General features: G+C 43.4%; 1 protein-coding gene across 3 annotated transcripts; it reads left to right on the top strand.

The window, feature by feature from the left end:
• Nucleotides 1–717: 717 nt before the first annotated feature.
• RIOK1 (RIO kinase 1) lies at nucleotides 718–24430 on the top strand. 3 transcript variants are annotated; one of them, XM_032115993.1, is made up of 18 exons: nucleotides 718–896; nucleotides 1765–1969; nucleotides 3138–3228; nucleotides 4197–4266; nucleotides 4940–4982; nucleotides 5662–5754; nucleotides 6475–6587; nucleotides 6715–6795; nucleotides 7301–7387; nucleotides 7948–8085; nucleotides 8995–9098; nucleotides 10742–10848; nucleotides 11454–11519; nucleotides 13119–13238; nucleotides 13523–13576; nucleotides 14641–14790; nucleotides 23027–23185; nucleotides 24323–24430. In XM_032115993.1, exons 1-18 carry the CDS (start codon nucleotides 826–828, stop codon nucleotides 24398–24400), a joined length of 1830 nt encoding a protein of 609 aa, XP_031971884.1. In that variant the 5' UTR covers nucleotides 718–825; the 3' UTR covers nucleotides 24401–24430. The 3 variants fall into 3 exon arrangements, with proteins under 3 accessions (XP_031971884.1, XP_031971895.1, XP_031971906.1); XM_032116004.1 differs by having other exon boundaries at nucleotides 719–896; nucleotides 23027–23163; nucleotides 24323–24341; XM_032116015.1 differs by lacking the exons at nucleotides 23027–23185; nucleotides 24323–24430 and adding an exon at nucleotides 16319–16540 and having other exon boundaries at nucleotides 719–896.
• The last annotated feature ends 1469 nt before the right edge of the window (nucleotides 24431–25899 follow it).

Here is a 25899-nt window from a genome sequence, read left to right as displayed (position 1 = left end):
CTCTAGCCAGGCTTGATATTTTGGAATGCCTTTGGCTTCAATTAGAGCTTTATTTCAATAAAGGTTGGAATTTAATATTTCAGAGTGTACTAAATAAAATTCTTCTCAGTATCTACTACCGAGGACACAGATCATCACTAGTGTGTTAGAGAAAACAACCATGAATCTGTGGCAGGAATGGTCATTCCCAGTCAAGAGAAGAGGGCTTGAAGAGGCAGTATTTTTAAGGCTATATTATTTAATATGATACAAGTATACCACAGTATTGATGTATCGGCAGCTGCTGGGAATTCATAGAATGACAGAATGCTTTGGGTTGCAAGGGACATTAAAGATCATTTAGTTCCATCCCCTCTGCCATAGGCAGGGACACCTTCCACTAGACCAGGTCGCTCAAAGCCCCATCCAACCTGGTCTTGAACACTTCCAGGGATGAGGCATCCACAGCTTCTCTGGAAAACCTGTTCCAGTGCCTCACCACCCTCACAATAAAGAACTTCTTCTTAATATCTAATCTAACCCTACTCTCTTTCACTGTAAAGCCATCCCCTGCTACAAGTCCTTGGAAAAAGTCCCTCCGCGGCTTTCCCGTGTGCCGGCGTCAGGCTGTCCCCGTGCAGGAGCCGGGGAAGCGGGCGGGGACGAGAGCTGGGACCGGAGCTGGGCCGAGTCCGTCCCAGCCGCGCTCGCCCGCGCTGCTTTTGGTCCCTCTGGCGGCGCCGTAGCGGCCGGGCCGGGCCGGCGCCTGCGTCCCGCGGGCATCCCGGCTCCTGATTCCTGCCAGTGATTCCTGCTACTGATTCCTGCCTCCTGCCCGCCGCCGCCATGGATTACCGGGCGCTGGTGATGAGCCAGGTCGTGCCGGGGCAGTTCGACGATGCGGACTGCTCGGACAGGTGAGAGTGCGCCGAGGGGCCCGGAGTGGCGGGGCCGGGCCCCGGGCGCGGCCGGGCGAACACGCGGAGCGGGGCGGGGAGCAGCGCTGGGACTCGTCCGGCAGCGGGGAGGGGAGAGCGGGTGGTGCTGCCCGGTTACAGGAGAAGGTGAGAGAAAAGGCTGCGTGTGTTTCTCGGCTTCCCTTTTCGTTAGGTGTGCTGCTTTGGGACATAATTGTCCTGGCAGAAAACCGTGACTCGCTACTGACATGAGAGAATTATAGCACCAGCTAGGTTGGAAAGGATCTCTGAGATCATCGAGTCCGAGCTGTGACCCAACACCACGGTGCCAACCAGACCATGGCACTAAGTACCACGTCCAGTCTTTCCTTAGAAACCTCCAGGGACAGTGACTCCACTACCTCCCTGGGCAGCCCATTCCAATGTCTAATCACCTTTTCTGTGAAGAAATTCTTCCAAATTCCAGCCTAAACTTCCCCTGGTGCAACTTTGCAACTTTAGGACATGTCCTCCTGTCCTGTCACTTGTTGGCTGGGAGAGGAGACTGACCCCCACGTGGCTACAGCCTCTTTTCAGGGAGTTGTAGAGAGTGATAAGGTCTCCCCTGAGCCTCCTTTTCTCCAGGCTAAACAACCCCAGCTCCCTCAGCTGCTCCTCATAGGACTTGTGCTCCAGACCCTTCAACAGCTTCATTGCCCTGCTCTGGACCTGCTCCAGCTTCTCAATGTCCTCGCTGAATAGAGGGCCTTAGAATTGGATGCAGTGAATTAAAACGAGTGAAAATGTGAAGTCATTTGTGAGGCTAAATGTATTTTTGTTGACTGTAACAATCATTTTTAGTTATAGAGACGTCTGTGTTTCTTTTAAGTGAATCTGCAGAAGACACAGAGACATGTAAAGAGGGTGGGGTCCCTGAGAGCTGCCAGTTATGCACATGTGAAGAAGTTAACGCTGAGGAAGGAGATGGTGACAATGACAACGATGATGAAGAAGAAGATGAAGACTGGGACTGGGATGATGAAGTGGGAAGACTCACGAAGCGCCACAGTGCTGCTGGTGGGTGCAATCCACAGGTATGTTGAAGGCTATTCTGTGAGCCTTGAGGGTGCCCAAGAGCTAATGGGGTTGACCTGAAGGCTTTGTTCATTTTAGTGTCACATTGAGAATAAATGCAAGCAGACTTTTTTCCTTGAGAGAATCCTCTCCCTTTGAGTCTGTTCCTCTGACATGCCATATGTGTATGTATGTTGTAGCCAGAGGTCCATTTGATTTTATTGTCTCAAACCCTGTTGCTGGATTCTCTTTGTCACTGCAGTTTCCTTCTGTTCCTTACCTTTCTCAGCTTTTCTTTCTTTGCTCAACCTGATCTCTTCAGATGTTCCTTTCTTTTTGGTATTTGTCCTCTGTGTTTCTGACCATCTTCCCCAGGCTTTCTATTTAATTTTAAGACTATCTGCTAGTCATATCCAGGGTGAAACTGGTTCTATTTTTGACTTAATAGTGAAGCAGGCAAAGAAAAAAAACAAGTATAGGAAATGGAGGGAGGTGCTAGAAGTGAGTTAATTTAGAGTGTGTGGTGTTGGCACAGAAACTCTGGCATTGTGCATAATGAAAAGCACATGTGAAGGTAAGAAGGATGCTAGTTCTCACATCAGCTTGGACACTAGAGATTCAAAACCTCATTTTTCTTATCGATACCAACTTAGCAGAACAGTTGAGATAAATCAGAGTGGTGCTGATCATAGCATAGCATGTCTGGCAGTGCTTATCCTGGGTGGTATATTCTTGCCTTTAGTTAGAGGTTTATGCTGTTCAATGATGGTGAAATCATGTTCAGGTGTTAGTTGTGTTTGGAGAGGACTACATGTAGGAAAAGATAGAATCTTGGAAAGTTTTCTCTGTTCGTTACCTCTGCATTTTTTTCTCTTGTTTTGTTTCTGTCTTCTGTTCTCTTCCTTTTACAGACAAAAAAAGTGCTGTATGAGAGACTTGTAGCTTTCTAGACTAAAAGTAACCCTGTTTTGGAGCACTTTTAGAATTTTAACTGATGTGTTACCTGTATTTTTTTTTCTTGATTTAAGTAAAATCTGGTGTTAATCCATACTTGTTTCCTTACCCCATGTGGTTTTCTTCTCATAGCTTTAGGCATAGGCACTTGAGATGACTTTTCCACTTATATGGTCTGAATTTCAAAGGGCTGTGTACAGAAGGTGACTTATGTTAGTAAATCCTTTGTTTCAGGCAAATAGACAGACCCCTAATTGCTCTTCAGCAAAACTGTCAACCCCTGCAGGCAAGGTTTTAAGAAAATTTGAACACAAAATTAATTTAGGTGAGTATAATTGCATTGTCATCTGTTACTGAAACAGTTACTACTCTGTGTCATTCTCAGACTAATTGCATTTATGTTAAGCCAGAACTCACTGGAATGGGTGAGCTAACCATTGCCAGAGAGGTTAAAAATGGCTTTTGTGTACTTGAAGTTGCCTTTAGTCTCCACAAACTGGCTGTCATACCCCTCTCTCTCCACCTTCAGAACCACATGGCTGGTTGGTTGGGGTTTTTTCTTTCCCCTTGACTTCTCCAGACAACATGAAGTCTTTGTTCCCGAGATTCTCTGTAGAAACAAGATGTTTGGTTGGATGGAGGGTACCAACTCTCTGTTGTGATGTTGGTCATTCCCACAGCTGCTACAATTTTCTAGATGACTGCAGTCTCCTATAGTATTTGGGGGTACATTATGCAGCAGTTCTCTCCCAGGGGCAGAGTTCCTGTGCAAAGTGAAGAGGCTGCTGTCCCAGCTGGTGTGGTTTGATTTTTACCCCGAGATGGAAATGGCTGCTCAGCAAAGCCTGTCAGGACTAGGAGTAGCTGTGATTGGCACCTTTTGTCAAGGTAGCAATCAGAGGTTGTGTTTTTCTTTATAGCAAAGTGGTGCTAGAATGAAGGTTGCTGGTATTTGTAGCCAAATACAGCAGCTTTTATACGTTTAGCCTTTAATCAAACACCATTTAAATGCATTGTTGGAGAGAATCTGGGAGGCTGTTGCTTATTGTGTTAAGAAAAGTGGCATTTGACTGTTATAAGAGAAGAACAGACAAATTAAATGGAGAGATGTTATCCAAAAGGCATTACTGGCATCACATTTCCAAGTCCTTGGAACTGTCTCACTCATCTGTGTTGTTACCTTACAGTCCTACCTTGAAATGTAAACTGAGTGAAGCGCTAGGTTAACCCTGGTGTGTAGGAAACTTCTTTGGGTTTTGGGGTTTTTTTCATTTCTTCTTACATGTTTTTCAGATAAGCTAAATTTTGATGACTCCGTTATAAACAGAGTCACAGAAAAGTCTAGACAGAAGGAAGCAGACATGTAAGTATTACTTTTGGTTCTATTTTCACTGAAATACTTTGAACCCAGAAGCGTTGTTCTTATTTCTTTGTTTGAATAAGTTTGTTAAGAAAAATGAGGTTTAGAAGCAGTCTACATGCAGTTTGCCCTTTGGTCTTCAAAAGACCATCCAAAGTTGCTTCTTCTGTCACTGGTAGCACATCTGATTGTGTTGGTGTAATATAGTAAGACAGAAGTGATGGTGTCATTCCCCTAGAACAGACCCTTTGATACTCTTTTTTTCTAAACAGAACTCCTTAAGCAGCTGAGCTAAAAAGGTATTGGAGGCCTTTTAAAGGGTCCTCCTGATGATTTGGTGAGGGAAAAGTATTTCTTCTTAAGAATTTTTTTTTTTGGCCTGCAGCTTATAGCCCTAAGTTGTAAAGACAGATACAGTTTCCTCCTGAATGAGCATAATTCAGAAGAGGCAAGAAGATAATCTACAAAAGTGATGGGCTCTGATGTTTATGGTGGTGGTTTGTTGGTTTTTTTCCTTTCCATCCCTGTGCTGCAGGAGAAACCTTTGCTTCTGTATGAACTGAAAGCCTTACTTCTTGAGGCTGTCATCTGACACAGAATGTCGCAGTTTGTCAAATGCTGTCAAAGTACCGAGCTCATATGTGGGATTGTAACATTTTATTTTCACTTCTGCTAGGTACCGAGTCAAAGACAAGTCAGACAGAGCAACAGTAGAACAGGTAAGTCCTTTGTTCATCAAAGTTTTCTTTTGACCAGAGCAAATATTGTAGAATTTTGGAATCAATGATAAAACAGAGCAGGAACAGAGTTTTGGGATTCTGATTCCCACGTTATCCTGAAGAGACTTGTTGTTTCTTTCTTTCTTTCATATTTGAAGGTTAGCTTTGGTTCCATAAACATTTTAGAGCTCATTTTTGTCTTTAACATTGTGATTTGTTCATGTGTGCAATGCAGAATTCCATCTTAAGCTTTTATTCCAAAGAACAAGAAAAAATGCTGGGTTTTCCATTTTCTCTTTTTTTCTTTTTTAACAAGACTGAACTATTACTGGTCCAAGCCTACATGGCTGTTCTATTTCAGTTATGGTATCCATACCCCAAGAAAAATCTTATTTTAAAACATTAAATGCAACTATGAGTGGAAAATGTTTTCTTTGTCTCTTCTAGGGTTAGCTCAACAACATATGCTTAGTTTAAAAGAAAGAAAAAAAATTAATAGTTTTGGAAGAAAGAGTGAAATATCATTCTAGATTCATGGCAAAATTCTGAGTAGTTGCTGTTCAGATTATTATTCGATCCTTGAGAATAGTCTGATGCCAAGGGCTCTTTAATATGATACCAAGACTGGACACTATTACTAGGTTTTGTCCTCTGCTGAGTTTTCTGTGTTAAATTTGAGGTGTTGGATCCAAGGACCCGAATCATTCTGTTCAAGATGCTCTCTAGAGGTATCATATCAGAAATCAATGGCTGCATCAGCACGGGGAAAGAAGTAAGTTTTATTGCAAATAATGTAGTAGGATTTTTTTTTCAGCAGGCTGGGTGGAAGTTTATGGTGCTCAGAAGATGTAGTGTAATACTAGGGTTTAGTTCTACGTTTTTGTGTTGCTTGATTGGTAGGAAGTTATCTTAAGAAAAAATTTATTTACGTTAAGGGAAACCAAGTTTCCCAAGTATGGAAGATCTCTAAGAATGCTTTAATATTATCTTAAATTAGTGGATGTTGTTAATTGCAACTTTCAACCAAAAGTTTTGGCAAAGTTATGTATGGCCACAGTATTAAATAGTGCCTGAAAAAACATACAAACCCAGGGAATTCTGATTAAAGACAGACTTCCCCCCTGTGTAGAGGCAGAAATGTGAGATATTTGGTCCATGCTTTAGGGCCTGAATAGTGCACAGGCTCAAGTTAACCCTTCACACAAGGGCTTGTTTCAGTCTCCCAAGTGTGGATGAGGCAGAATTTTCCTGTGCAATGTTGATTTTATTCTGTGGCCATTGTTGCACCCCTGCCCCATCTTACGTACTTCCTGTAAGCTGTCTTTCATGGAAAAAGGATTGCCTTGTGTGCAGTCCCCTTCAGCTGGGTGCCATGCACAGGCTGGGGTGAGATCAGATCTTTTCCAGGTGTCAGAATGAGAAGAAGAGAGAAGATTATGTCACTTTAAAGGGCTTGTCCTTAATGTTATTTCTTCCCTTTTTAATCTGATAGGCCAATGTATATCATGCCAGTACTGCAAATGGAGAGAACAGAGCAATAAAGATTTACAAAACCTCTATTCTGATGTTTAAAGATCGGGATAAGTATGTGAGTGGTGAATTCAGGTGAGTTTGACTTCTGCCTGATTTTACTGGGGAAGAGGGATTGTTTTGAAAGGTGTTAAAATCACTGGTGCTCATGCTGCATTGATAGGCTAGGAGTCCCTGTTATCTTTTGTTTCTTTACTTAAAGATTTCGTCATGGATACTGCAAAGGCAACCCAAGAAAAATGGTGAAGACGTGGGCCGAAAAAGAAATGAGGAATTTAATAAGGTGATTTTTCCAATTTTTATTTCATCATACAGAGGTTACCGAAAGTTTCACATTTATAGGAGGTACTCATTGCTAGACTGTGGCTATCACTACCCTTTAGGGTCTCTGGAGTGCTCAGAAAAGTGTCTTAAGCTTCATGATGGGAGAGGGACAAAAGGGGAAGGAAGAATAAAGATCTTCTTTTGTTTTGCTGCTAATGCTCTAAGCTCTTCAGTGTCTGAACTCTGTCTGACATGACTGAACAGCAAGGAAAAGCTGGAAATAGCTGCTGCTGAGCAGCAGCACGCTGTGTGATATAGGTTAATCTAGGATTAACCTGAACTGTGTAAAGGTTCTTTGATACAGGAATGCTTAGAAAAGGGTCAGAATGGTTGTGGCTTTTTGTGTGCATTTCCTGAGTTCTCACTGTGTATTATGTTCAAAGCTACAGAGCTCCTCTATGCACTAGTGCAAAGCAAACAGAGTTTGGTTTTATTTTTTTTGTGGCTTTGTTCCTGTGTTTCAGGTTGAATACGGCCCAGATACCTTGCCCAGAGCCAATTATGCTAAGGAGTCATGTGCTTGTCATGGGCTTTATTGGTAAAGGTGATAGGTAAGTATCCTTAGAAAATAAATTTTTTTGTTTGGTTGGGGTTTTTTTAATTTAGTAATAGCTTTTTCCCAAAGATTTATTAAAACCAAACAAACCAACCCTCTGAATTTACCTACAGTTACTTTAGGCCTGTAAAGTTAACATCTGCCTGTGACCTGTGGAATGGTTCCAGACATTTGTCAGCTACTACCGCAGGCAATCTGTGTGATTTTGAAGCCTCAGTTGTGTGCAAAATTAATTCATAAAGTGGCTTAACCAGAGGTGAATGCTGGAAAGGCTTGCTAATCATACATGAAGATAGGTCATTGGTTTGTAGTTAGCAATATTAATGTAGCATGGTCCAAATTAGCTCCGCTTGGGAATAGAGCTCCATAATCTTTGGCAAGCGTGTAGCAAAGTTTTGCTGCCCTTCCTGCTGGCTCCTTGCATTTGGTTGCTCATGCTGACTTGCCTGACATACGCAGGGAGTGAAAGGATCTGGCGCAGCAATTAAAGCATTTGCGGCTGGTATGAAGAAGGAAAAAGTATTTACTTTTTGTTACTTTTTCTGTAATTTCAAGGCCTGCTCCTCTGCTGAAGAATGCTCAGTTATCTGACTCCAAAGTCCGGGAGCTCTACCTACAGATCATCCAGTACATGAGAAGAATGTACCAAGATGCCAGACTTGTTCACGCAGATCTCAGTGAATTTAATATGCTGTATGTTTTCAATCCTTGCTCTGAGTTGTGACATCTAAAATGTATGCACTGGCAACCTCTGTGTGAGAGTACTGATGTACCTTTCAGGGAGGGTGGGGTCCTTGTCATTACTGGGTTTCGTAATTTACCTAAGTAATTATGTAGCTTTTAATCCAGATCTGAGCTTTCTCTGTGAAATAAACCCAACGGGCAAACAAACAAAAAACAGCCACAAATACAAAAAACCCAACCTGTTACAGTGGGAGCACTGCAACACATGTATCAGACAAGGAGGCCCGTGGGAAAGAAATATCTATGGACCTATTCTTGCTAGATGATTCAGAGATGTTTATTTCTCCAGCCACATGGCCGGGATCTGCCCAGGAACTGAGGCAATCACAGGACCCGAAGGTCCTTGCCCGTGCAGGGGAACACAAAACAACCAATGGGAATGAGGCTGACCAGGGGCAGGGAAACCCCGTGTCTGTCCCCCGAGGCCCCTCTCCCAGGACCACATGGCAGGGGGAGGGACCCCAACACCAACCAACCAACCAAAAAAAACCCAAACACACAACAAACCCACATCACAAAACCCCCTCACAAAGAGAAAAAAACCTGTCAATTCAGGCAAAAATTAGTAAGGTATCATTTTTATAACTTTTTTCTTGATTTTTCTTTTTCACGTGCCTCTCTGCTTTTTTTTTTGTTCATGAGGAGACAATTTTTTTAAAAAGTTCAGTTATACAGCTTGTGTAGGGGAGGGTAGGGATTGAGTGAAAAAAGCCACCCTGGTGCTAACATACAAGGTGTGTGCTGGAGAAGGAAGTTAAGATTTTTTTTTGCTGGTTCTGAAGTTTGAAGCATGCTTTGTTCCCTGCCCCTCAGTAATGTGATGGGGTTGGTGTAGCTCTGTGTGGGATTTCCTTGCAGGTACCATGGTGGGGACGTGTACATCATTGATGTATCTCAGTCTGTGGAGCACGACCACCCTCATGCACTGGAGTTCCTGCGGAAGGATTGTGCCAACGTTAACGGTGAGGGAGCTTCAACCCTTCTTCTGACAGCTGGTTTGTTTAGCAGGATGAACTCGGTTCACCTTATGTTCTTTCAGGTATAACTGACTGTAGAAGTTACACTACTTCTATGTTCTTGTGACTTCCTCAGGGAGTAGTGTACTGTGCTGAGTTCAGAGTAGTGCAGCCTATTTTGCCAGAAATCACCTGTGTGAAATGAGTCCAATGGCTGGATCTCAGAATAGATCTAAGATCAGTCCCAGTGTGCAGCAGTGCTCACCCCAATCTTAACTTCCCTTACTTAAAGTACTGTGCAGACATACTGATGTATTTCCCTCTGTGAGCTGAATTCACATATGGAATTCCTCAGCTGGCAAGAAGTTGTTCTGTGTTATGAAGTTCCCTGCACTTACTTGTCCAGGGCAGCTGAGAGGATCAAGGCATAGAGTAATTAATTAGATATATTATCACTTGTCATAGTAGTTTGATAAGTTTAATGGTGTTTTTCTCTTGAGGATTTGATCTTCATGCGTGGGTGTATATGTTGTGTAACAGGTACACACCTCCTGGTAGGGTGTGTCCCTGAGGACAAAAAAAATCTCTCATTGTAGGCTGCTTTTGTCCCCCCTTTCTTTTCACATTGACTTTTTGCTTATTTTACAGAGACTCTTGAGAGTCTGTGCAAAGAACTGTGTGCATTTTGATGCTATGTGTCTTGGTACCCAGTATGCTGGTTTTTCCTTATTCCTTGTCAGTTCATGAATTTCTAGTAACTCACTTCTGGCTCAGCTAGTTGCACCCTTGCTCTTTATTCATGTCTTTTGACTCACTCTCTCTAGATATTCTAGTGTCTCAGTGAGTTGCATTGGTTTTGGTGTTGTTTTGCTTGTCTTCTGTCACTGCAACCTTCTCTGTCTTAACCTCCCCCAGAGACTCTAAGAAACACCTGGTTCTGCTCTAGGTGCAATCTTTGCAGAGACTCGTGGTTCCATGGGCACAGAGAGCTGCCTCCAAACTAAGTCCTTTTCTAATCTTTCTATGATTAATTTCTCAGAGTGAGAGATCTTCAGGGAATTTTAGTAGGAAATACTTGTTAAACAGTCCTCAGTGTCACTTGCTGCTCTTTTTCAGAACAGAAATGGAGCCTACAAGTTTGGTCATAATTGATTTAAGAAACCAGTCCTGAGTGTAGTAGTGAGGAATGTTCCAGGACATGAATGTGTCTTCCCTTTTGGGTGGATCATAATTAGGCTACACTGTATTTCAGTGGACACTTGTTTCTCTCTAGCAAAAGTTTGAGGTCTCCATTGCTTATTTGAAATACATATTTTTTTTTCATTTTAGTCATTGCAAATACTACACCTGTCTTAAATTCTTTACTTAGTCCCTACTCCGTTAAGTCTGGATCCTGCTGAAATTGATTTGGCTTTTATATTTATGCAGTTTTTCTCCTTTCAGTATTTGTTGCATCTGGAAGATGAACAGTTTCATTTCAGATAGCCAAGCATCTGGTAACTAAACTCAGTATGATGTAGAACGTGCTGCTGAGACTTTCCCAAGTCATCAGAGTTGTTGGCTTGCTGGAACTGTCACTTTAACATCAGAGCTGCATATGTTAGATGGAATTACTTATGGGTTTTTTCTCTGCCCTTGTTTCCTGGCAGACTTTTTCCAGAAGCACAATGTTGCAGTGATGACTGTGAGGGAGCTGTTTGAATTTATTACTGATCCTTCTATCACAAGTGAGAACATTGATGACTACCTGTCTAAGGTAAGACCTCATGGTCTTGTTGGTTAGTACGAAGACAATAAAATCAGATCTAGTTCAAGCTCCTTCACCTCATTTACTCTACCTCCTACTGTAAGGAAGCCAGCACATGACATTGTTGTGCTAGTGCTTCAAAAATGCACATAGGTCTTTTCCATTTATACCATTGTAGGGTGACACTATTTCGATTGCATGTTTTCTCAGAAAGTCTAATGAAGACTTAAATGTCTGTTTGAGGTGCTGTAAGAACCAGGATGCTTTAAGTTAGCTCTTTCTTTCTGGCAAGGAGAAGCTCTGAGGAAATATAACCATGCTTATTGGAGAGTGGTGTTGTATGTGCTGTAGCCATGTTGGGCCTGCCACAGTTTGGTGTGGGGGAGCAGCAAGTGTGTTATCCCTCTGTTACAGGCCTGATCTCCAGCTCTAAGTGTGCTGGTTACCAATAGGTGTCGCTGGCGGCATTCCCATAGGGAAAGCTGGAGTGCGTGTGAGTGACAGTGGAGCACAGGGAGAAACGCAGATGGGAATAGTTGGATGTGATTCTAAAGACTTAGTGGTGCGATTCTAAAGAGTGATAACTTTTTTTGTATTGTTTTGTATTTCTTTAGGCAATGGAAATAGCATCGAAAAGAACAGAGGAGGAAAGATCCAGTCAAGATAAAGTGGATGAGGAAGTGAGGATTTCTGTTCCTGCTATGAAATTAGTATTTACAGACCTTATGTCTGTAAACACTGAAAAATGTTCTGTTTTTCTTTGGAAAAATGTACAGCTGATGATAAACAAAACATTGTTTGTGATACTGAGATGTCTTGACCTAGTTGAGATGTGAAGTATTAAGGGGCACCATGTGTAAAAGTTGACAGTGATAAGCTGTTAGAAGGCGGATACTCCATTTCCTAAACCAGATTTGGTTTGCTCGTAGCTAGATCCCTTGATGTATCTTCCAGTTCAGGTTTAGTTAACAAAAAATCAGAGAGAGATCTGATTATGCCAGTGGTTTTGGACCAGAGTGGTTTTGGACCAGTGATACAGAAGCAGGCTATTTGGATATGTGCGTTGGCCAAATTGCCTACCTAGCTCCAGTCCCAGTCTAATTCAGTTCTTCCCCTGCTTTTACATTAAGTGAAGCCATCTCAAGTCCATTACAGAAAGCTGTTAGTGTTCTGGAAATACTTAATGTAAAGATACAACCATTTCTACCTTAGTCTTAACTATCTGTTCCAGAACAGTTTAAAAAAAACCAAACCCAACAACCAACAAAAACCTCACTCAACACTACTTGATTTATCCAAGATTTTTTTGTCTTGGAGCTCAGCAGGTTTTACTAACTGCTTCAGACTTGACCAAGGAAAGATGGTTTTTGTTTCCCAGTGTACCTTCAGCATAAAACTACTGCGCTATAGAGTCAGATGCTAGTGTTTGGTAGCAAGCCCATCTTCTGCAAGCAAGTTACTCCTTTGCTTACGTGAGGTACTGACCTGTCAGAGAGGTGGTTTCATAGCATCTAAGTTCAGTTCATTTCTCTTAGACTTTCCATGTGACCATGGCTAATTTGTGTCGCTCCCCTCGCAAAAGAGTAGAGCTGTAAGGGCAGCTCTGTGGAAGTGGGGACCCGTGCTTTGTGCACAGCTCTTAGATGAGCAGTGATGGTCATGAAGATGATGTTCTGGGATTGAACTGATACCATGAAACAGAGAAGCAAAACACTTCTCTCTGATCTGGTAGGGTTGTAAGCTTGCTGAAAGATCGTTTCAAATGTGACAAATTCCAAGTATGTTGTTGATACTGCAGTTAGTTTTTTACTCTATTGCTGCAAGAACCTTTTTTGAGTTGGTCTGTAGGTTGAAGCAGGTATTGTTACATAAAGAGATTAAGTTCTAGCAGTGCATTTCAATGGAGTTGCCTGCTGTGAAGGCACTGTGAACATAACAATAAAAACATTAGAAAAATTTTTAGGATACAAAACCTTAGGAGTCAAGTAGGCTGAGAGATGGTTGGAGAATTTTGTGAGAGGGCTGGCTTCACAAAGGAAGGAGCCGTATTAGTTGAGATCCATCAATAATGTGTAGGTTGCACATTAAGTCTGCTCCTACAGAAAAAAAAAGAACAAACAAAAAATAAGTCTGCAGTTCAAATGGTAGTGGATGACTGCCATGTTCATTTATTGTTTCTCTGATTGTGATTATTCTCCTAAGGATGCATAATTAGGAGAGAAAACCATCATGACACTATATGTAAATTAGTAAGTCTGTGTTTCCTTTCACTGTGCTAGGTATTTAAGAAGGCCTACATACCTCGAACTCTGACTGAAGTTAAAAACTATGAGAGGGATGTGGACATAATGATGAAATTGAAAGAAGAGGATATGGCATTGAATGTTCAGCAAGATAATGTGAGTAGGCATGCTGAGGCCCTGCAAAAAAAAGAGAGGGAATATGAATTTTTCTTACTGGAAACTGTTAGCAACAAAGAAAACCAGAAGCTTTGCTACCAAGGTGTGGAGTACTAAATCTATATTATAATTTAAAATTGTCTGGTTAGTACTAATACTAACATTGTGGATTCTATCCTGGTCTTTATTTCTTTGAATTTATTTTTAGATAGTAATTTTCTCTGGGCACAAAGAATTAAGACATAATTTGACAATGTAATTTCTTCCTCTCTCCCTTGGAGCAGATTCTCTACCAGACTGTGACAGGACTGAAGAAGGATTTGTCTGGTGTTCAGAAGGTGAGAGGGTCCTTTTGAAACCCTTCATTTTAGCCATTTTCATGAAAGTGCTTACAGGTAGTTCAGAGAATGCCTGATCCTGGCAGAAAGAAGCCTCTTGTCTGTAGAGTGACCATTTGTGTCCAGGATGGGTCTGGCATGGCAGTGTGTCTGCACAACACAGAAATTGCTTTCCTGCACTGTGGCTGATGCTGGGTTGCTTGAGAATGAAATTACAGTCCTTGCTGTGGCCATGGTCTCTAAAGTTAAGTTGGAGATGAGGGAAAGTGTTTTCTGGTTATGTAAAATGTAACTGATTTAAATTGTTGCACGACTTCAAGTTTTGGTATGTTCAGGGTATCTTTGTTGTAATATTGCATAAAGAACAGTCCTCCAGTATAAGGCATAAGATATTTTGTCTTATTTTATTTGAAGTACTTGACAGTGACACTTCTGTAAAGTACATTGGATGAGAAGTTGGATACAGATCAGTTGGAGCCATGTCATTCAAGGCAGAAGCCCTGTGTGGATTCCCCCTCCTTACTTTGTGAATGTTCTCTAGCAGTGGTGTAGACTCTTGATTCAAAATGGAAATATAAATATCGATGGGATCAGGCTGTAGCATAGTCTCCAGGCTTGTTTAAGAATAAGTGAGTGTTCCAGTGCAGGTATTTGTGTTTGAAATGTAGAATACATACAGTGCCCCCAAGGTAGATTTGGGTATGATCCAAGGATAATTAAAAATAGGCTTCCACATATGCTAGCAAATTGCTGTTTAACTTAGGGAAATTAGTTTGGGAGTGCAAATAACAGCTGTGCTTTGAGCCCTGACCTAAAAGAATCTGTGTTGTACATTCTGGGATCCTTGTTCTTAGTTTGACTTAACCTACTTTTCATTCTTTATCTTGAGATTCAGTGAGGGCTGTAGTAAGGGAGATGGCATCAGATTGCTCGAGGGTTTCTTTGCAGCAGATTCTGTTTCGTTTTTTATGAGTATATATATACACATAGTGCATATATGTGTGTGTGTATATTGTCATTAGGTTTCTTGGTTTTGATTTGATGTAATTCTTGATGTCTTGCAGATTCCTGCACTTCTTGAAAAGGCAGATAATTCAGAAACAGACTCTGATGATGATGATGATGATGGTGGCAGCTCAGAGGACTCTGATTCGGGCTGTAAAGAATCTGTACATCCCAAAGATAAACCTGCTGAAATTAGCATGGACAAAAAGGTCAGATGGTCAGGAATTGTTTATTTTTTCCCACCTTTGCTTCTGTGACACAAAAAAATCCAAACTTAGTGGCTCTTGCTTCTTCTTGTCTGAAACAAGCTGTGGACTTCTGTTCTGGAGAACAAGAGTAGAGACAGTGAATTTCATTGGGGATGCTTTATTAATGGTGGTTTTATGTAGAGCAGTGTGGAGCACAACTCTGTGTAGCCTAGGCAAGGCTAGAAGGGAGATCTCTACAGGGAATTACAGGGCTGCGCAAAGTAGAATTCAGGGAAGCCTGGGCAGCTTTTCAGTCCCTCTGGCTAGTCTTCCAGGCTCTGGTGTTCAGGTTTGTGGTTGTAGTCGCTGACCAACCTCCTTATGCCCAGACAGCTGAGACCACTTGATCTGTAGAACTGGAGAATTGGTGGCAGTGTTGGTACCACAGTGGCTTTTGCAGTACCATTAATACAGACTGGCTAGCTTTGCTGTGCGCAAGAGATGCAGCAAAAGGATTATGGTTAGGGTCTGGGGGTTTTTTTTGTTCGTTTGTTTGTTTGCCTTTTTTGTTTGTTTGTTTAGGTTTCATTTTCTAAATTGCAGAACAGTATGCTCAGTTTTGCTGAGGTTTTCCTGATGAGTATTGTTCATGGGTGAGAGCCTTTTGGCAGCCTAAAAAGGTGCTGTGCAAAAAAAAAAAGGAGGGTGAAACTTGTTGGGCTTAAGGGGTTCAAGAGTTGGGGCACTGCATTTTAGTTTTCTCTTCCTAGAAAAGGTAAGATAATATATTTCATATCTGTCAAATAAAAATGCAGGACTCTACTACACACTGCCAGTCTAGAGCCTGCTGCCTTTCAGATATGAAGCAGGAAAGTCTTGGCCACTTCTCATCCTAACTGATAGGTTTTCATTTGGACTTCTTTTTGTTTAGGATGAGGGGTTTTTTGTAACCTGTGTATTTAGCTGTAGGTTCAACAACTGATTAGCAGCAATTACTTCTACCTGCCCCTTCCATTTTGCTGACTTGTTTTCTAGTTGAGTCTCGTCCCTTCTGTGTCTGCACAAATTTACAGTGTGTTGCAGTAGCATGGCATTCTTTCCTGCCAGTCCTGGTGATGATCAGCTTGCTCTGAGTTACCAGCACTTACTGGGTCAATATTTTTGCATGACACATAAAAACACATGCTATAATAGACCTGTGGGTAGCAGAAAACCTAGACCAGACAACCTGTTGTAATCTTAGGTGTAAGTAGCATGGTTTAAGAGTGCCTCTTGTTCACTTTCTTCAAAGGTTGCATGAAACTGAGGTTTTAACTAGTTTGAAGTTTGCCTTGTCACTACCAGTGTGCAGGTCTGGGCTCTATTCCCAACCTGTATTTCCTTTTTCCTTTCCCCTCACCGTTCCTATTGATTTTTTTTATTTCTTTATCTTGATAACCTTATTTTTATGTCGTGTGTTAATTAACTTGTTAATGTAACAATTGACTGACTTGCTCAAAATTCTTCATGCCCTTCTGGCTTTAAATGAATGGTGTTTGATTCTTTATAGGAAAGGAAAAAGATGGTTAAAGAAGCCCAAAGAGAAAAGAGAAAAACCAAAATCCCAAAACATGTGAAGAAGAGGAAAGAAAAGACTGCAAAAATGAAGAAAGGCAAATAAAATCAGCTTTGGCTCAGAGAAAGGGTTGATGTGTTGTGGATTAGTCAGTTACCATCTTTTTTTCTTTATTAAAAAATTAAAAATGCTTTATTTATATACATATAATATAAATTGTGAGGGTGGTTTTGTTAATAACATGGTGTAATTGTTTGATCAGAGTGTATGACATGGGTTTTTTGATGGGAAAGAATGAGTTTAACACTTGTGCTGCTGAACTTCTTTACCTGTGCAGGTTTGACTTTTTGCTAAACTCACATTGATTTGTTCCTGTGTTCTTACTCTCCATGCCTGCTTCACAGTAGGGAAGCAAATTGAGCTAGCTGTCTTCTGCAAGCTGTCAGATAACCCTGCAGGCATCGTGCCTTTGCTGCCTCCTTGTGCTTGCATCACCATTGATGGCCAATTGCACACGTGGCTGCAATCCCCAGTTTGACCTTCAGAACCTCTTTGGTGCCTTTGGCTAGAGATCTCGTAGGAGAGGAACCAATCAGTGCTTCCAGATCCCTCTCTGCTCCCTTTCTCTATCCTCACAGGGATTGATAGCACTTTCACGTACAGTATGCATGTAAGTGTAGACAGTATTACTGGAGCAAGAAGACTGGTATTTTCTCAGCAAATGGGGATGTTTGTTGGGACACTGAGATGAAATAGGTGCATTGTGGAAATTGGCATTACATGGGGTGCAAGAGAGGGGCCAGCCTCTAGCTTGGTAGTGAAGGGAGGAGGACGTGCAAGACCTATATCCAGAGGTGAGGGAGTACTGGTGATGGCTCTTTCTCATAGCACCAAGGGCTTAGATGCTGCCAGAAGCATGGACACTTTATTTCCTGCTTTTCCTTGCCGTCCTGGGAGCTTGTGTACAGACATATCCAGGCAGAGGTGTCCTGGCTGATGGCTGCCCGGAGCCTGGCTGGTTGTGTTCATCAGTGCAGTGCTGAAGGTGACTGAACCAGTAACAGCTTTGTGCACTGTGTCCTTGAAGTCCCATTGGATCGGGGATTCTCCCTGCTGGCTGACAGGGCTGTGGTGTGCGCGTCTGCTGCAGCAGCCGTGAGTCAGGAGGGTACGTGCACCAGGAACTTTGTGTGGGGCCTAGGGGTTGTGGGTGGAGTGGGGAATTGTGTCCGAGTTGTTGCCTTTCCCCAGGAACCAGTTGTGCACTGGGCAGACCGTGGTGCTTTTGGTGAAGTGGGGTAAGCACGAGTGACTGCGACGCTGCGTGTGCTTTATTTGTGTAGCTTAGCAGTGGATGACTCCACCAGGAAACTGGTCCATGGCTGATCAGTGGGAGTCAGGGGCTGTCAGACACAAGAGACAACCACCTTCTCTATGGGTCTGGCTGCTCTGAAGACAGGGATAGGTGCTAGTTCTTGGCAAAGAGCTTGGAGGCCCCAGAGACAGAGCGTGTCCCACGGGGTGGTGTTTATCTCCTTTACCTGAGGAGACACTTCAGAGAAAGGAGGCTGCCATCATCTGTGCTTGAGGGAAGAGGAAATGTCCCAGCCCACGTAAGCTTATCTTCCCTCCAGGCCGTGCACCACAGCCTGATCGAGTTTGCCTAGCTCTGGCTGTCCTGTAGCAGGAAGGTGGTCCTGGATCTGTCATTCCGGATTGGAACCTTGCTTGCAGTGATGTGCAGCAGGACTGTGCAGGCTGTTCAAAGCAGGAGCTACCTGCTTCCAGTGTTTGCTCTAGGACAGATGTACATAGTCAGGGTGTGTGTAGGGAACCTAAGGTGAAGCACAGCCAGAAAAGCCCATGTGCAAGAGCAGATGGCCTGGAGATGGCTGTTCCAGTGGGGTGTGTGCTTGTCAAGGTGGGCTGTGAGTGCAGTTTGTGTGTCCTGGCCACTGCAGGACTGACACAGTCAGTCCACAGAATGGGGAGCTTTTTGGGCCAGAGCCATGAGATGAAGCATCCTCCTGGTGATCCCTGAAGCAAAAGAACACCTGTTGAAGAATGCTACACGTAACTACCAAAAGGCACCAGTCTGATTGGGTCTGGGGAGGATGAGGATGGAATGGCATGACTTTGCATCCTGTGCTAAAGAAAAAGCTTCAAAGTAGCACAGATACTCAGTTATGCTCATTTCTTCCCCAGAGTTGAGGACCCTACAAGGCCCACTCTGTTTGCCATGGCAGCATGTTTATGCTGTGCCCTGCTGCTGGCACCTGGGCAGACAGAGTAGTATTACCAGGGCAGGAATACCAATTCTATGGATAAAAACAATGGGACAAAACCAGCTCAAAGGTAATGCTTCCCCTTTAACTTCCATATTTTTCCTGCCCACCCCCTCTTCTTCCACTCCCCAAGACTGTACTTGCTGGTAGGGCTCTTGGGTCTCTTGTGGACTATTGCAAGAATCTCCATCGTGGAGCTCACCTGATGTCACAGCACAAGCAAACAGACCCTGGAGAGGTGGTCTGTGGGGTACTAGTGGGCTGTGGAGCCAGGAGATGACCCTGAGATGTCACAGTAGCAGTGAGACTGAGCTGTGCAGGTGTGATACCTACCCCTAAGACTGAGAATTCCCTTCTGTTGACTGCAGAAGTGTTCCTCCTCTGCTCCACTGCTCACTGGGTGTTCCAGTGGTAAAGTGGAACACCCAGATCACTATTTTCCCGCCCATTTTGAATGAGAATGTCTTTACTGAGGCCATGACATAAACTTGCTCACTTTGTCACTGAGGCTTTGGGAATGTTTTTGCAAGCAGGGCTTCTGATAATTGTCTGGTGGGCTTTTCAAACTACAGCTGTTTTGTTTTCTGTCTTCTCTGAAAATGGATTGGAGTCCAGTTCTGTCAGGCCATCAGGAGGAATTTTTACAGCTGCAAAAACAGAACTTTCAACTGCTTTGATTCTCCTTTTTGTCTTAAACTAGTGGAGGAGGATTGGCTTAAAAAAGGCAGGAGAAGGTGCTTTATGCAGAGAGCAGACTGTGGGTGGGTTGTGGCAGAATGCTGCCAGTAGTGTTTGCACCAGTGCAGCTAAGAATGGGCTTGCAACCAGCTGTCTAATCTGAGATGGTGTTAATTTTTATTATTATTATTATCATAATCATTATATATATACATATATATATATTTTTTAGAACAGGCTGAACATATGAAAGACATCAAATTGTCAGGCACAGGTCAAATGCTTGGAAAAATGCATTTCTGGGTATTTGCAGCCAGAAGATTTAGTGACATTAAGAAGCTTAAGTATGTGGAGTGGGAATATTTACACCTCTGCTATCAAAGATAAAAATGTACAAAAGCAATTAATCTTATCTTCCAGGGCCTTTCCAAGTAGTCCCGTCTTTGCAGTCATTCCCTGGGATTCAGTGGGAGAGGACTGGGAGGGAGATACTGCTAGGCAATATATGTTAAGTTCCAAAAAAGTTCATTGGTGAGGTGGTGGAATTTTTGGGGGGGTTCAGCCCCCCCACACCCTTTGCAGTGCCATATGGCTGGTTTGCACTCTGAGCACTGGGCACTAGGCTTCCTCTCGGGTCTGAGGTCTGTGCCAGGCTGGCATTAATTTGTTGCTTTTCCCACACTATGTATTTTATTATATGTCACAGCAGAAGCATTGGAAGGCGGAGTTTTGTGGATTCGGTTTCCCCGTGACGAAGCCAGTAAAACCAGCTTTGTAAGGATATATCTGCACAGAGGGATTTGATTTCCATGCTGAAATATTTTGATTAAACAATGCAACAGTGCACAGCCAGCTGTGGCAGGGTGCTTGCTTTTGGCCTGTGTGCTCAGGCAAGGGTCACACCTGTGCTCCTTTGAGATACAAAAGAAGCAAGGCCGACATTTTCTGAGGACCAATGCATCCTGCAGGTTTGGTCGCGGGTAGTGGAGGAACTGATGATGGAGAGCTGTGAGAGTTGGATTCCAGAATACCAAGTTGCTCACCTGGGTTGTCCAGCTGAATCTTTACTCACTGTTTTCCCCTGCAAAACTGTACAGGCAGTTTATATTGTAAACATGATGCAGAGGCACAGAACAGGGCAGGTGCTTTGTCTCTGAGTGCTCTTCAGCCTGGGCTTGTTCCCTGGGGTGCACTTGCAGGATGATGGGGGACCACTGGGGTGGGAAAGTGTGCTAGGGGTCCCTTGTCTGGTTATGGGAACCTGCCTGTCTTCACCTCTTCCCATTAAAGAAAGGAAAAGATTTTTGGACACTTAGTGGGTGAAGGAGGACCTAAAGAAACTGCTTTGTCACTCTCAATGAACTTTTACCTTCCCTGGTAAACAGCTTCACAGAGTGTTTCAATGCAGAAAGTTAACTCAGAATTTATTTTGAACTTTCTAGGGCATCACTGTAAAATAAACACATAACTTAATGACTCATTGTTTTTACAGTTGTAATTTTCGTCCTTCTAAACTGCTAGTGGACTTTCAAAGCAAAAATGCTGACCCTTTGCCTTAGCATCTCGTTACTTTTCTGGTCCTGACATAACCTTATGTTCCTTGTGCTAATCTTCATATCCTCTAGAGGGAGAAGTAAGTTCATGCTCAGACTGTGTTGGAAAGTGCCAAGGCTCCCTTAATATATGAAAAGTGCTAATTATGTTTCAATTATCTACATAACTTTCTATAAATTTTGATGGATTTGCACATGCACCTAGATTTAATTTGGGTTTTTTTCCCCGAATTTGTAGTTCTTGGACAAAGTTTAATACCTTGAGGACATAGGGGCATAATTTGTTCTGGGCCAGGCCAGGCCTGCAACAATGGTGTTAAGGCTGGGTTTAGGAAGAGGTTCTAGATGGCACATGACAACACCAAGGAGACTTCTTTCCCCCTGTACATATGATGAAGGCTTATGGTGAGAATCTAAAAAATATTAAGAATGTCATTCTTCAGCTGTCCAAATTCACAGGCATAAACATCTATCTTTTGTATAATGCAATAGGTAGCAACCATTTTGCCACAATCACTAGCCCTAAACACAGTTTGAGTTGTTGACAGCTGCTCTTTTTTTTTTTTTTCTTCCCCTCCCCCACCTCCCCACCAGTGCTGTTTCTTTTTGAAGGATTGACATAAGAACAAGCCTGGCCCTTCTTCCTGACATGCAACAACCTGCCTCCAACCTCTGCAGCCTGCCTGGAACTGTAACCTCTCCTAAGCAACAGTGAATCCTAGACCTAGCCTGCAGCAGTAGGTTTAAGGGTTTAAGTCTATCTCTCTAATCTAGCCCAGAGATCCATGTCTGCAGCAAAGGCCACAAGGCTGGGACTTGCAGCTGGCGGGTATTGCTTGGGGGTTTTCTGTGCTTCTTGTTTCCTTTTTTTTTTCTCTTTTCTTTTTTTTTTCCTCCCCAAAGACAGCAAGGCTGTGGTTGCAGCAGGCTGCTGCAGAACAGGATGAAGGATGGACAGTGACCCTTCTCCTGGCATTAGGACTAGGTTAAGGGCTGGCATGAAGGCCAGTGATGGGGACATGAGAACAGAAAGCCTGATTCATAGGTACCTTCTAGAGATTCAGAGCATTTACTTGGCATCCCTGCTCTTCAACATTCTTTTCATCCCTTTGCCCAGTCCGAGCCTCAACCCTTGAAGCCAAACATGAGCCCTGTGCTCTGTGCTGTCACCCTGCTCCCAGACTCAGGCAGGGCTGATTCTCTGTAGCTGACTGCAGTCCCCCACCCATCATGGTCTGGGGACAGATCTGGCTTTTTAGTGCCTCCAGCCCTGAGTGTTAACCCCAGTTCTGCACCTAGCCTTACCCTGAAACAGGAAAGTCCTGTATTCCCCAGACATCATTCTGGGATATATGATCAGCACCAGCTGGCACCTAAACAAGCAAGAAACAAAGCTGGTTCTGCAGCCCCTTCACTCCATAATCTACACCCATGATCACATGGAGCCAGCAGCTTGCCAAGCTGGAACTATCCAGAATCAGCCTCGTTTCGTGGTACTTCCAGGATCCAGAAATGAAATTACCTGTTCATTCCTCTCTGTCTTTAGCCCTGGCTGTGGGTTACCTGAAAGATGGATGAGACTCAGGATGGGCAGCTTGTTGAAGTCTGAGTGGATGTTTGATGCTGAATTCTGAGCAGGGAGATATTGCAGGTTTGCCACCAGTGCTTTGGTTAGGGATGTGGACAGCAAGTCTGAAAAGGTGTAATATCTTTCTGGATTCTTCACTGCGCAGACTGGTGTTTGTATGGTATCTAAGTTAAAGTTGTCATATTGGTAAGGTTGCTGTGGACCTATAAATAGTCAAAGCAGGTTGGAGTCAAGGTTTGGACAGGGAGGGCTGGGTAAGCAGGCTTCCCACCAGATCTAGTAAGGATTGAGTGCTCAGGTGAGGTTTGGTGCATAGAGTTGTTTGGGGTAAGGTTTGCTCTGAGGTGGTAAGAGGACCAGCTTTGGTCTGCATGCCAGGGTTTGCATTTGGGAAGCACAGAGCCCAGAGAGAGCCTGCGAGTTGGCAGGATGAGATGAAGGCTGACACCGACGAGAAATGGAGAGCAGAGGGTTTGCTGCTTGCTGCTGTTTAAAAGAAAGTCTAAGTTGTGTGCTTGACATAAGATGCTACTTTTAACGCTTTTGCTTCTGGTTAGAAAAGGAACTTAAGGAATTGTCTGTTCTCTCTCCTTGTCAGGTTTCTCATTCTGTGGTCCTTGGTCAGGCACAAGCTTGTGGAGTGTTAAGTGGGCATGTGTTGGAGAACACTGTGTCTCTTTGGGCTATGAACAGGCCCTTATGTGGACTGTGCACTGGAGACCTGAGGTCTGACAGGTATCTGAGCCCTCGAGGAAATGTAAGGAAGTGGTACCATACTGTGTGAAACACACTGTTCATTCAGCTTGCTGCACTCTAACGGTGGTGAATATGGGAAACGCTCGTTCTTCTGGTGGTGGCTCAAGTGAAGGAGCGGTGGTCTGGAGAGACAAAAGTAGAGGGGAAAGAACGATTGAAGAGGAGAAGGGGTTGTCACTTTGTGGTTCTTCAGCCTCTTTTGCACCACTGCTTGTTCTGGATGTTGTGACCAATCTGTGCACCATGCTCTGAGTACTTTCCCATCCCCCTGCCTTATTGATCCAAGCTTGTCTTGTCTCCTCACCTTCACTGAAGACTACACACCAGCGACAGACTGGGAAGAACAAAGGAACAGCAGGGAGAGTTGGAGGCTCTTCTCAGGGCAGTTTTGACTTGTTTGAAAAGCCACTCCCTGTGGGGGTATGTAGCTGAGGTGGCAGATTTGCAGTGACTTGCCTTCGTGACATCAGGTGCATCGGTGCAGCACAGGGTGCAAGTCATTACTGGGGATGGGTAGGGACCAGACCAAGGGCTCAGTCCTGCTGAAGGCTCAACTCCTGGTGCAACTGAAAGAAATGGAGCTTTGAGCCTGGCTTAAAATGGGGCTGAAGAGTTTTCAGCTGAAGAAGGGGTTTATTGATCATGTCACATTTTTGGTGTTCTGGCACATTAGTGTTGGTGGAGTAGAAGAAAAAGTTGTTTTAAAAGCATTTTAAAGTTGTTTTAAAAGCATTTAAAATAAGAGTTCAGAAGAATCTATTGTGTGCTTTTTTTCCTTTCCCTGAGCTTCTAAGGATTACTGCTTATAGCCATGAAACGTTAGAAAATACTCTATTTGTGAAGATCCCTTTTCAGCCATCCAAAGTGATTGCATTAAGATGTCATTCAACATTATACACATGGTGGAGAGAAAAGCCAGTCCTGGTCTTCCCTCAAAGCTGAACAGGCTCCAGCCTGTAATGGAACTATTTATTTATTTGAGAGTGAAGAAAAGACGGACAAAATTTGTTATTGCGTAAAGGAGTCAAAAACCAATCTGAACTTGCCTTCAGCGCTGGCTTTCCAAGTATTTCAATATAAAACTTTCCCAAGACCCTGGAAAATCCTTGTCAAACTTACTTTATTTTCTCTCCCACAGGTGAACCAGGAACACTCTCATCATTTTTTTCATGCAGGGAAACCAGTAGCAATGCCCACAGATGCTACTGCAAAGTGAATTCAACTTCAATAAATAGAAATGAGATGTTGGCTTTCTGTGACCAGCCAGGCCCTTTTATAAGAAGCCCACCAATTACATTAAGTGTCCTGTGGCTGCCTGTGGGTTGGGCTGTGCAGAATTAAAGGATCACAGTTTGTATGGGATTAACAACCTGAGATTATCTTAGTTGGTCAGAGCATGGTGCTAACAACACCAAAATTGTGGGATCAATCCGTGTAAGGACCATGCACTAAACAGTTTGACTCAATGATCCTTGTGGGTCCCTTCCAAGTCAGAATATTCTGTGACCTGGAAATAAATGAAATATTTCAACAATGTTGGTACTGTTTCCATTGCTCTGTGTGTTGCTCTGGGAGATGTTTAATGAGCACAATTTTTTGACAATTGGTGAGGCTGGGTGATGGGATATTCTCTTGCTTTGTACGGGTTGGGATGGTGAAGTGTTAGAGATGGGAGCTAGGAGAAATTAAATCAGTTTGGTAGCAAGGCTTAAATGAAAGTGAAGTGCATTTGATTAAGCCTGAAAGTAGCTGTAATGGGGAGGGCAGCCAGGAGAACCTGTGGTTTTGTACTGAAAGGAAAGGAGAAAAGTGAAGGAGAAAAATGACACAACTGAAATCCTTCAATGTGAAGGTGGAGGTTGCATAGAGTCATTGTTCAGTGTGTGCCATGCTCTCAGCCATGCCTGCCTTTAGGGTGCCAGTGCACCCCAACAGCACCGTCAGACTCGAGCCAGCTCTTTGCTGATGCGTTTTTCTACCTCAGAGTTACATTAGCCAGGGCCATGAAGGGATGTAAGCTCCCAGAGTAACACAGCAGCTCTTGCAAAAGCCTCCAGTGGGTGATTCCTTCTGGGAGTTTGTTTTGTATTTGGAGGGTGGTACAGACAAAAGACACAGAAATTCATGTAGGAAGGCAGCTAAGAGCAGGCATGTCAAAACTGTAGCTTGTTGGGAGTGGTTTTACTTCCAGGGTAGCTGTATCCTTGCATCATTGAGTAGCTCCCAGGCTATTGGATCTGGCAGGGTTCATCAGGCTATACCAGACAAGGAGATTGAACTGCTCGTGCCTTGGATGAGGCTGTGATGCTCAGTGTCTTGTGGTTGTACATTTTGGGGCAGTTTGACTGCAATGCCTTGTCTGAGAGAAAAAGCTGCAGAGCTCTTCCAGGCCTTGTCAATGGCAAGACCCAAAAGTGGAATGAAGGAAATGGCTCGATGGTCCTGGGTGTAGGAGCAGCTACATGGTTTAGGGCTATGAGGGAGTTTTGGTACAGACTATTTACAGGCCAATTTAGTAGCTTGTCAGCATTTGTGGGAGAGGGAGTGTGAAGGAGTGGTTTAAAGGAGAATGGATGTACAGAGTGACACCTGGAATTCCTCTCATTTGTAAGAGGAGGATGAGCAACTTTTGTGGGCAGGAGATAGACAGCAGGGGATGTAGTGCTTCCATTTCAAAAGGAGGATTCCTCCCCATCCCTCTTGCAATTTACAGTG

This window comes from Corvus moneduloides, chromosome 1, assembly GCF_009650955.1.
Source record: "Corvus moneduloides isolate bCorMon1 chromosome 1, bCorMon1.pri, whole genome shotgun sequence".
Taxonomy (NCBI): Eukaryota; Metazoa; Chordata; class Aves; order Passeriformes; family Corvidae; genus Corvus; species Corvus moneduloides.
This window is presented reverse-complemented; position numbering and strand designations above follow the sequence as displayed.